The sequence below is a fragment of the Mustela nivalis genome (genome assembly GCF_964662115.1).
Source record: "Mustela nivalis genome assembly, chromosome: 8".
Classification (NCBI taxonomy): domain Eukaryota; kingdom Metazoa; phylum Chordata; class Mammalia; order Carnivora; family Mustelidae; genus Mustela; species Mustela nivalis.
This window is the reverse complement of record NC_139027.1, coordinates 31,651,924-31,664,694: the sequence shown is the minus strand read 5'-3', so window position 1 is coordinate 31,664,694 and position 12,771 is coordinate 31,651,924. Positions and strand designations below refer to the sequence as shown.

Below are 12,771 nucleotides of genomic sequence, written 5' to 3'. Positions count from 1 at the left end.
TTTGAAGCCTGTGTGCTTTACAACTACGTTAAATTATGGTGGGATAACGTCCGGAAGCATGTAGGTTATTTCTGTAACAGCATGGAAAAGAGTGTATGTAGACTTTAGAGGCCAAAGATATGTTCAAATCTTAATCTCCTTTTATAGATTTTTAAAATTTGGGCAAAATACTCAAATTTCTGAGCCTCACTTTCCTTGGATATAAAATGGAGATGATAATACCTACTTTAAAGATTAGAGCAGGGGTGCCTGGGTGGCTCAGTCTGTTAAGCATCTATTTTCAGCTCAGGTCAGGATCCCAGGATCTTGGGATCAAGCCTTACATTGGGCTCCCTGCTCAGTGGGAAGCCTGCTTCTCCCTCTCCCTCTGCTGCTCCCCCCGCTTGTGCGCTCTCTTTCAAATAAGTAAATAAATAATCTTCAAAAAAAAGGATTAGAGCAATCCTTGAGATAAAGATTGATAGCATGTGGAACACAATGTCTTGCAATTAATAGGTGATCAATAAATGTTCCCAAAGAATGAGTTGCACAGTAATACTTAAAAAATCATTCACACGGTAACAAGAGTCTGTTAGAAATTTTGGTTTGCTTCAAGAAATTGATGTAAAATCTGAATTTACAAAACAAATTAATTCAGAAGTGATTGTTTACTTTTACAAATGAATCATACCTTTCTAACAGTGTTCTTCCACTTTTAGTGGAAAAACATGGGGAGCTTGTTGAAAATGCGTGTCTCTAGTTACCACCTCCAAAATTGTTTCTGCCAGTAGAAATGAACATAAGCCCAGTCATTTGCATTTTAACTCGCAAACTCTTCCCCCGATTTAGGTGCTTCCCTGAACATGCAGCTTGCGATAGAAGATGCCTTGTGTATTCTGTTTAGCTTTTTATCCTGGAGAATTTCAAACACACACTAAAGTAGAATAGTGTCGTGAATTATCACATACTCATGGACCGGCTGCAAGAACGATTCCAGAGTGAATTCTGCTTTAATGCTCCTCCCATTCCACCTATGTTATTTTGAAGCAAACTTAAGATAACTTCATCTGTAAATGTTTGTCTATATAGTAGTGGTCTTATCCACAGGAGCCATGTTCCAGGACCCCCAGTGAATGGCGGAGAACATGGATAGTAACAACCCTACATATACTATCTTCTACTATATATACATACCCATATACATACATATAAATTGGGCACAGTAAGACATTAACAATAAATAAAATAGGACAATTATAAATATACAGTAATAAAAGTTATGTGAATGCGGTCTCTGCTCACTCTCCATCTCTCTCGAAATATCTTATCATTCAGTACTCACCCTTCTTGTGATGTTGTGACACGACGAAGTGCTGAGATGAAGTGAGGTGGAAGACTTTAGGCTACTACTGACTGACTTTCTGACGGTACTTCAGGAGGAGGATGGGGCTTTAGGAAGGTGATTGACTCCGGTGACCTTACGCTGTTGACCTTACGTCAGAGCGGGGGTCGTCGGCTTCCTAATCACGTGGTTGAGCGCAGTCACTGCCGGAAGCTGTAGCGCAGATGCTGTAGCGCAGATAAGGAGACTATCGTATATCTGGAATGAGAGAACTCCTATAGCATAATATATATGGTATAATATAGAAGAGAAAACATAATGGCATGAACTGCAGTATCATCACATATAAAAATATTTTTTTAAAGATCTTATTTATTTGACAGAGAGAGACAGCCAGGGAGAGCAGGAACACACGCAGAGTGTGAGAAGCAGGCCCCCAGTGGAGCCAGGAGCTCAAAGCAGAGCTGGATCCCAGGACCCCGGCCGGGATCATGACCTGGGCTGAAGGCAGACGCTTAACGACTGAGCTACCCAGGCACTTCTAAAAATGATTTCTGATCAAATATCTAGTCTGTTCAAATTTCAACTTGTCTCACTTTTGTTTTTAAGTTTGTGTATTTGGATGAGGATGCAAATAAGGGCCATGCATTATGACTGGCTGATATTCTTTTAAGTATCTTTTATTTTTCCAAAAAAAATTTTTTTAAGCCTGTTTTAATTTATAGATTTTCCCTTCACCTCTCTTCTTCCACCTTGCAATTTATTATTTGTTAAAGAAGCAGAGTTGTTTGTCCCATAGTCTAGAGCAAGGGCCAGACAACTTTTTCTTTAAAGATCCAGATGGATATTTTATGATTTCGTAGGTCACTTATGTGGATCACTTTGTGGTTTCTGTTATCCGTTCTTTGTTGTTGTTTGTTTTTACATCCCTTTAAAAATGTAAAGACCATTCTTAGCTCAGCAGACCTCATTTTCTGACCCCTAGTCTAGAGCTATGCTATCCAATAGGATGTGGTGGCTAGAATTAAGTTAAAAACTCTGTAAGTCATATTTCAAGTGTTCAGAAGCCACATATGGCTAGTGGTGACTGCATGGGACAGCACAGATAATGGAACGTTTTTGTCATCATGGGAAGTTGTTGGACAGCCGTGCTCGAGTTTCCCCTGGTCTAGATATTGCCAGTTGCATCTCCATGGTGTAGTTTAACATGCTTCTCTGTCCTTTCTGTTTCCTGTAAATTGGGATCTTGTAAGTTGTATCTAGAGTTTGGTCAGATTCAGGTTAGATTTTTTTGTTTCCTCCTGGTGGCAAACTTTATAGGTTCCTGGGTATATTTAATAAATATTTAATTTATATTGTATAATTAATAAAATATATTTTATATACACATGTAATATATATTTATTTTACCTGGACTGCTTTTCTTTAAAGAAATATATTGGTAAAAATTAAGCTTTACTTTATAACAATGTTTAATGTATTAAATACTGTTGTTTATTATAACAATAATAGCAAGAATATTTTTAAGATAAAATCAATAAAATAGAAGTGTACCTAATGCCAGCTAGCCAGAAAGGCCCTGTCAGTGAATTAATTGGTCCTCATAAACCCATATAGCAAAGACTTTTAACTTGGGTCCGAACCTGAATAAGTCAGCCAGTTTTTTATTTTTTAGTGGGATGTTGGTGATGGAGGGTAGTGGGGTAGATCTAACCAAATAACTAGATAGTTGGATTATTTCATAGTTATTTTACTTAATGGGGTAATTGTATAAGGTTGATTTTTTTTTTAAGAGTCTCTTCATTTTTTGGAGGGAAATTTCTTGAATTTTTTAAATTAAGTAAATTGTATTTTTTCAGTTCTCCTCAAATGAATCAGAAAAACTCACGTACCACCTCAGCTCTTCACTTAACAATTTAAAATTAATTCTAAAACAAAATGGCATCTGTAGAATTAGGAGAACTTTGATATCACGTATCCTCCTAAGCATTTTTACCTAGGCTTAAACGTTTAGTTTTTGTGTTAGATTTGAATGCCTGAATTTTAAAAGGAAGGCAAAACCACTAACTGCTTAGATATGCTAGCTGACAACAGAACTGTTTTTACTTTGATAAAGACTGTTATTTCATCTTCAAAAGTGTTAGACATAAAACCAGCTGGTTTTAGACACTTGGTTATGATTTAATTCCAAATGGAAAAAACAGATTGTATATATAAATAAATTTTCAAATAACAAATATTAGGATGAAATATCCTAAAATGCCACATTTCTCCCCTGGGTATTGTAACTGAAATATGACCAATTATAAGCAGTAAACTAAAGAAAAAGATTAACACCGGCTTCAGCAGTTTTTAAACTCATAAGCACCAAAATTCATTCTCCCTACTGCTTTAAGGTATAATACTCTATGTTTACCTTTGGTGGAGGTAATGCTTTCATGATATATCATTATTTGATTCTCATAGTGACTGTTTTGCAATTTAGTAAACTGGTGGCTAAGTGGATTAAGCCTCTGCCTTCAGCTCAGGTTATGATCTCAGGGATCCTGCTTCCCTGACCCCCTCCTCTCTCTGCCTGCCTCTCTGCCTACTTGTGATCGATCTCTCTCTCTCTGTCAAATAAAATCTTCAAAAAAAGAAGTAAACTACTTCTGATTAGTTGTATATTACTTGTGAAAGGAATGTAAGCCTAATGTTAATTTTTAAATAAAGAGAATAATGCTGCTTTTGCTTTTGAAAATATATTTAGCATTTTAATGCCTCAAAACTTCTTACGATTTGTTTCCCCAAATAAATTAAGCCTTTAGTTCCTTTTAATTAACTTGATTTTCAATCTTGTTTTGTTGTTCCTCCCACCTCCCCAAAATGATATTTTTAGAGGAAGAACACTGTATAAAATGTTTCCCTTCATATTCACATAAGATAAGATCTTTCTACAATTAAAAAGTATAAATTAATATTTAGATCACTGACTAGGTTAAAATCACTGGTCTAGATGTTTTCATCAGTTTGCTTATAGAACTTAAATCTTAAAACCATACATTTTCAGTAAAATATTTCATTCAGTTCCCCCACAATCTTGGCAAGATATTTCATGTCAGTTGGCTTGTTTTGTGACAGCTTTAATAACAGCTATATTTTTATGTCAGGTAGCATAAACTCTAAACTTTTTTTTTTTTTTTAAGATTTTATTTATTTATTTGTCAGAGAGACAGCGAGCGAGAGCGAGCACAGGCAGACAGAGAGGCAGGCAGAGTCAGAGGGAGAAGCAGGCTCCCTGCAGAGCAAGGAGCCCAATGTTGGACTTGATCCCAGGAAGCTGGGATCATGACCTGAGCCGAAGGCAGCTGCTTAACCAACTGAGCCACCCAGGTGTCCCGACTCTAAACTTTTTTTAAAACTTGTTTTCAAGTTCTAAGCATTTTGAGATATCTATTTAGTTTTGATTTTTGTGGGAAAATGTCACTTTTGTAATGAGAAAGAAGTTCTAGAAACTAGAAATTCTTATTTTTGTTACTCCTTATCCCCTTAAATGTTGAATCCTAAACATTCTTCTCATTCCCTGCTTTCTCAGTCTGTCTTGGTCAGCTGCACTTCTAGTACCTAAGCTGTTTACGTTTTATTTAATTTGTTTTTCCAGCTTTATTGAAATATAACTGATATATACCATTGTGTAAATTTAAGACGTGCAACATGTTGACTTGATAAATTTCATATTGCAGATGATTAACACTATAGCGTTAGCTAACACCTCCACCCAGTCACATAACTGTCATTACTTTTTTGTGGGAGAACATTTAAATCTATTAGCAACTTATAATTATATAATATAGTATTATATGCTATAATCACCACTCTGTACATTAGGTTCCCAAATCTTGTTAATCTTATAATGAAGTATTTGGGTTTTACTTGATGTCAACCTAGGGCTTCCTCTGCAGTGATTCTTTTTCATCAAGCTAGAATGGTAACCCCAAAAATTACCATCCCAAAAACTTAATTAGACCATATCAGATCAAGAATACAAAAATACTTGGAATTTAAGTTCCCATTGGATGGGAGCTGCCTGAACACATGGGACCCTCCAAATTCCCCATTACTTCAGTTCTAGGAGATAACTTCAAACCATCTTAGTCAGCCCATGGCCACCATTAAATTAAGACAACCCACATCCATCCTGAGCTTGAGAGAATTGGGTTGATCCCAAAAGTTTTAGGGGTCCATTGGTATTGCACACCACTTGCCATACCTCACCAGACTCTATCATCAGTGCACTTTTTATTTTCATTTTTTCTCTGGCTTTTATAACCTATTCATCCTGTCTCCAAAGACTCTTTCTATGTGATGCATATTTCTTGCTGTTGTCTCTTTTCCAGCTCCACAGCCAAGTGTCTCATTATTGCGATCTCAGTAATCTGCTTCTTCCTCCAGCATAACAATCTACACTTAGTACTCTTCTAAAGTAATTTTTTCTGCTAGCTAATTCAGTGTGTCGCAGCTTTCATCAAAAGTCTGTAATGGTTGACCATTACCATCTGGGGTACTCAGATTTTCATGACCATTTATCAGGCTGGGCTGAGCTACACCATCCATTCACCTGACACTGTCAATCACAGAGCAAATTTTGCCATACTGACTTAGAGTTTGCTTCAGCGAGCCTGTCACTCCCACCTCTGCATCTTGCCCTTTCTTCTTTTAGAAACTCTCTTCGCAAATCACAGGGCCCTTTTCCGAGATTTTTACTAATGACGGTTCCTTATTCAGGCTCTTTGTTTTACCTTGTACCTAAGGTTATCAATGCATTTATTATATTAACTTTTTTTTGTTTTCTTCTGGGTTTAATTCAATTTATTTTCTTATAAATTTTTAACATTTTAATTTGTATGCCAGTGTATAGGTATTAAATTACCACCCATCTTTAGGACATGTGCTGGATGCTTCCTAGTAGACCACAAGGTAGGTGTTTAATAAACGCCTACTGATGATGTTAACCTTGGGCTGGTCACCTGATTTGTCCTAGGAGTGCCTGTGCATGCGCACATGCACACATACACACACACACACACACACACACACACAGTCTTTACAAAAGGTACCATGACATAGATTGTAATCTTGGTCACTGTTTGACTTCATACAGGTTATTTAACCTATCCAAACCTCAGTTTCATAATCTAAGAAATGGGGGTGATAAAATCTACCTTAGAAGGCTGTTATAAACAAGAGCGGGGAAATGTATTCAGAGTGCCTAGCACAGTGTCTGACAAATAGTACATATTTTTAAAATGGTTGTTTTTATTGTCCATCTAGACGCTGCGTTTTAATTCATTAAGAGTGGAAAAGGGAATTGATTCTTACTCTGACACAAGACTACATTAATCTTTTCTGTCTCTAGGTTGAATATATTTCAGGAAAAGTTTTCTTTACCACCTGTTCTGACTTAAATATGCTAAAAAAATTAAAATCTGCAGAAAGATTATTTTTGCTGATTAAAAAGCAGTTTCCACTTAATGTTTCTTCTGTAAGTAAAGGTATGTATATGCCTGTTGCTTTTACCCCCATGATATATTGTATTCCAAAGTTTTCTGCTTGATAATTAATTTGTAGCCATTTTACATTTTTAAGATTCATTCATACCTGTGGGATCATTAATTATGTTTTTTTCCCATATTTCCTGATTATCACCATATTAATTGCATTATCAGCTAATTTTTTTCTCTTTGCAATCTGTTGCCTATTTTCTGAGCCTTAGTGTCCTAAGTCACATTTCTTCCATTTTAGTTATGTTCAGACACCATCTCTAGAGATACATACAGTCAGATGCATTTATTTAGACCTAGGAGCATATAATAATCCAGAATGCATGGCTTTGTAAATAGATCAAAACCGTCACTTTATACATCTTAACCAATGAATTATATAATTAGAAAAAATACTATGTAGTAAAATCTCCTGCTTAGGGGACCTTAAATTTAAGGTTTGAATAAATTTATACCCACTTATAAAGCATTACAGTTAAAGGGGGCTTAAGAGTTTCCCTCTCCACTTTCTAATTTTATAAGTATGCTACTAAAATAATTTAAGGATTTTCATAGAAGCAAATATCAGATACTACTATACTAGACATTGCCTTAAACTTTGCTTTAATCTCTGAGATCATGTAATATTGTGGTCTGTACTAAACTGCGTCTGTAAAAATGCAAATGGCAAGAAGTCAAAACAGGTCAGAAAAGTTATTATACAGCAAATCCTAAGGTGTTATACCATGGGGTCATTATAATTTACTCCCAGCATTCCACACATTCTCATCTTTAGAGAATACAGTAATTACTCTTGGGTCACCTTGATAAACCTTGTTCATCAAAAAAAAGATTACAATGTATTGAGTGTGCTGGCAGTCCCTAAGTTATGAATGGGTTGTATATCTGAAGCATTACTTTATGAAAACTCATTTTATGATGTACGCTAATGTTGTATGGTCTAAGATAGCTTCAGTATTCATTTTCTCTGTTTCTGAGCTTTGTTTTGCAATTTATTCTTTTTTTTTTAACTTAGTTTTTATAGGCAAGATCAGTGTTATATCAAAAATCAATAATACTCTAGGTGTATGCGTATATTGAAGGTATAGATATATTATCATAGGACAAATGATCTTGCTAAAATATAAGGTAATTCTATAGGAATTTTAAAACAGTTTTGATGTTAAGTTTGGAGTATAAGTAAGAACTTTATTCTGCACAATATTCTTATGTTAGATTATATAAATCCCAGATGATGGTGAACCCACTATTTACGTAGCAGTTTAGTAAAACTTATTTTAAAGAAATAAAGATAATGGAATTTAGGGGTGATGAATGTAATAGACTGTTTTTAAGGCTTCGGTATAGGACAAATTGAGATCTTATTTATTTAGGAAACATATTTAATGAAATGCAAAGACTCGTAAATGATGGTCCAGAGAGCTGGTTGAGTGCCATTTCAGTTTGGAAAAATCTTCTTGAACTTGATGCAAAAAACGACCAACTTTCTCAAAGAGATGCTAACCCACTAAAAAGAAAAGTAGGAGAAAATGATGTCACCAATCCTAAGAAATTAAAAACAGAACCAATGCAAGAGCTACAAGAGAGCAGGGAATGCCAACCGGAAAAGCAAATGGAAGAAGAAACAGTGGAGCAAGGAGATTTTCTCATGAACAGAGAAAAATCTCAAGAAGCATTTCAGAATGAGGTAGTAAAAGCAGCTGATGACCCAAGCCAGAAGGACTTGACGTTCAGAGTTTCTTGTCGCTGCAGTGGAGCCATTGCAAAGACCTTTACTGCACAGGTACGCTTCCCTCCCAGGGTGAAGTTCCATTTTCTGAATTAACCACTCTTAGATTTGAAATGAGATGGCAGCCTTCCACAGAACAGCCTCAGCAGATAACCAGGCCTAATTTCATATAACTAAATCTCTTTAAAAATGTATTTTCCTTTTTAACTTTATCTCAGATACTTTAATGGTATGCTATTCCATGTAATGACCTCCTTTTGATACTTTCTAACTAATAGATATCCTTGACACTTGGAAATTCTAATATTTCTGTCCTAAGCTTTTTGGGTTTTTCATCAGTTCTGTGCTTATTAATTGGTTGCTCTACACTTCACCTTGTATATGTAATTGTCAGCAGCACCCAGACTGCAAAAACACAAATACAACACGAAGTGTCAACTGTCTACAGGAGAGTGAACATAGTTTCCTTCAAAACACTTTATCATTTGGCCCTTACGAAGTTCAGTGATAACAAGAGCACAGATCTGGGTCCTTTGGCCAGCCTTAAAATCAGGTAGACCCTAAAGACTGAGTCTAATGCTACCGTTCTGTAATTTGTCAACATATAGGATTGTAGTAGCTCAAATACTGCTTCTTACACCTTGCATCTGTTTTCTAAAAACCACAGTGATCATTTTTATCAATTCATGGTCTGGTTATTACTAGAATCGAGATTACACATGAATAGACATCAATGCCATAGGATATGTTGGGGGTTAGAAGAGGTAAAATGCAGCCTTCTTGCCTTGAACAGAAAATGCTTTTGTGTTGTATTTTAATATTGTAACCCTAAGTTACCATCAGATAGTCTGACTCATACTCTTTAGTTTTTGCTTACATTTAAATGTAAAATTTTCATTTTTAGTGTCTTTTTCTATAACTTTTCTGCTTTTTCAGGAAGTTGGAAGAGTAATTGGAATTGCTCTTATGAAACAGTTTGGTTGGAAAGCAGATTTGAGGAATCCAAATTTAGAGGTATTGAATGTTTGTTTTATTTTATATCCCTGTAACCTAATTGTTTAAAGACAATGTCAACTATCTGTACTGTACTTTTCAGTTTTGCTTTAGAATCTTTTAAAAAGCATGTCTAGATGGATCCAACAGTCTATTTTCTCTTTAGCAGTAGAATAGTGCAGGTAATTTTGTAGTACTTTTCACTGTGAAAATGTCTTATCCAAAGAAGATGTTTGGGGATGGAATTGTTTTGTTACAGTTGAATTTTTTAAAATTTATTGTACGGTTGCAGAGATGCTCTCTTCAATCACTATAATACGTAATAATCTCTAAAATAAAAAATTCTAGCTAATGTTAAAAAAAAAAGAATGGTTAAAATAAAGTTTAAAAAAATAAAAGAATGGGAAACCAAAAGGCCCACAAAAAATCCAATATTATTGTAAGAGTGACTTTGTTCAGATTTGGGGATCATGTTTTCCTTTTTTTTCTCTATTTTCAAAATGAATTTAATGAGGTTACATGAGATTTTTTTTTTTTCATTGAAACAAAGTGAAACACTTATATGGGGAAACCAGTGCTAGCTATAAAAATATTCTTCACAGAGCCCCTGAGTGACTCAGTCGGTTAAGGGTCCAACTCTTGATTCCTGCTCAGGTCATGATCTCAGGGTCCTCTCTGGCTCATCAGGAATCTGCTTAAGACTTTTTCCACCTGCTCCCCCCCAGCCCATGTGGTTCTCTCTCTCTCTTTCTTTAATAAATAAACTAATATATATATATATATATATATATATATATATATATATATATATATATTCACTTTTATCTGATAAATTTGACAGGTAGTTTAGTTATTTTCATGATTCATTGACCCATAAATTTATTATTCTATAGCTTTGAATGCAGTAATAGCTGACTGTATTAGAACATTTTGTGTTTTTATTTTTCAATGTTTTCATTTGATATTCGGTATTTTTTCATTACTGTCATAAAAAATATTTGGGGGCACCTGGGTGGCTCAGGTTGTTAAGCCTCTGCCTTCAGCAGAGGGCCCTGGGATCCAGCCCCATATCCAGCTCCCAGCTCAACAAGGTGTCTGCTTCTCCCTCTCCCTCTGCCTCTCCCCCAGCTTATGCTCTCTCTGTCTCTCTCTCTCTCAAAAGAATAAATAAAATCTTTTTTTAAAAAAAGAGAAAAAAATATTTTGACCTCAAGAATGTTTTGACATGAGGTGTCCTCCTTCTGTTTCTTCTTTCCAGCTCTCTTATCTTGTACTCTGCTGGTTCCCAGCTCCCCATTTCCCCTTGACCCTCTATCACTGCCTTAAAATTACACGTTTCTCATAGTTTGGCTCCTAAGTAAATATAGCTCATTTAATTCCTACCAGCCAGTTAGTATAATTAATAATAGCTGTTAACATAATTGACAACAATAAAATCATACAGTAAAAACTGTGACCAAAATTAACAGCAGAATCAAATCTTAAAAAATTTTGTTCAGCAAAATTCAGGGAAAAAAATTTATAGTGGAAGAAGCTAGTCTTAATAACATTTGATATATAAAAATATCAGTGTATCTTTTCTTGAGTATCAATTTTAAATAGAAAAGAATCCTAATAAATACTTTGGCTAAAATAAATAATGCATTGGAAAGTTTAACTTTAATGATCAAGGATTTAAATTGACTCAGTAGGGTCCATTCCAGGTCATTCTTTTCTTTATAAAAATTTGTCAAAATTGGAGTAATTCTGATTAAACTCTATGGTAAAAATAATCTTGGGGTCAAAGTATTAGAGATCAAATGCTCTTGAGGTCGAACAGCAGAGTTGGAATATTCCATAAACTTTATCAGACTATGAAAGTAAGAATCTAATTTTTTAAATTTAATTGAGCTGCAAATTATACTTGAGACATTTAAATCCTCTTTGTGGCCTAACAGAAGAGGGGTAGTAGAGAGGAAGAAGCTCTCTATGGTTGGTAGAGAGAGAAAAGATCACCCTTGCTATGATGTCCTTGGCCTGAAGAAAATTTTGTTACCCTGGAAATATGTATAACTTGTGATGGCCCTGTGTGACCTCCAGTCTTATTTGAAGTTAGAATTAAGGTGGGTTTGGGAAGTCTTCTCGAGCCCACAATGCTGAAAAGTCTGATCCAGTTATGATTATTCAGAGAATTTCTGGAAAGAAAGACCTCAAGATGTCTTCAGAGCATGAGTCTCCATATACCTTGTATACCAAATTATCCTCAGAATCTTTCTATGCAATCTACTAAAAATGTACTTTGTCTCTGCTCAAGAAAAGATATTATGGAACATCTTTCCCTATATGATAAACAAGGCCTTGGATTTTTAATTAAAATATGGATTATTTATAAAATAAAATATAAAGTAAATTAAAAAAATAAAACAATTTCACAATGCAAGTTTTCCAGTTGTCAGTGCATTTGGTAAAGCAGTTCCTATTTTTTTCTAACTTTTCTATTTGCTCTTTCAGATCTTCATACATCTAAATGACATTTACTCTGTGGTGGGAATCCCTGTGTTCAGGTAGATATTGTTCTCTAAGCTTCATGTTTGTCCCTTAAAGTCTGTAAAAGTAAGAACTTTATGTTCTTATTTATAATATGAAATGTCAATATAACAGAGGAGGCTAATGGCAAAGCATTTAAGTTCTTTACTTGAGCCAGTAAAGTGTGTTCTTGGTGCTTAATGCATGTGATTTAATCTGGCTGGTTAGAGCTATAAAAGATTTGATTGTAATCATTCACTGATTATGTGATTCATACCAAAAATTATATCTAATTATTCCTATTATTAAATGATTTTCACAGGCCCTTACTTAGTCTGTTAGCATCTGGAGTTTTTATTAAAATAGAAAATACAGCACAGTTCTTAAAATTCACATGTGAACATTCTACAAATTTCATTGCCATTATTCTTTTATTGTGGGAGAATATTTCTAGTTTTTAAAATCCACTTCAGGTATCTCTCTAATCTTGCAGAGTACTATTTGATAATAAATGCAAATGATTCATTTCCCTATTCCAAAATATTTGTTGAACACTTATCATATAACAGGTACTTTTCTAGATGCTCTGGGAAGAAAGAGCTGTTGGATGAAAATAGTGATTTTAGTTCCTTGGAAGCAAGTAAATGTCATTGGCCTCTTCGAAACATTTTATATGCACATCC

The 12,771-nt window shown here is 34.8% G+C and overlaps 1 protein-coding gene across 2 annotated transcripts in view; it reads left to right on the top strand.

Annotated features, from left to right (window-relative positions):
- Positions 1-12,771, top strand: part of THUMPD2 (THUMP domain 2 tRNA and snRNA guanosine methyltransferase) — a 40,123-nt gene that overhangs the window by 2,144 nt on the left and 25,208 nt on the right. For both annotated transcript variants that reach the window (XM_082743275.1, XM_082743274.1), the window contains exons 2-5: positions 6,717-6,852; positions 8,235-8,644; positions 9,527-9,604; positions 12,074-12,126. In XM_082743275.1, the coding sequence (XP_082599401.1) occupies positions 6,717-6,852; positions 8,235-8,644; positions 9,527-9,604; positions 12,074-12,126 (677 nt within the window). The remainder of the gene's footprint in view (positions 1-6,716; positions 6,853-8,234; positions 8,645-9,526; positions 9,605-12,073; positions 12,127-12,771) is intronic.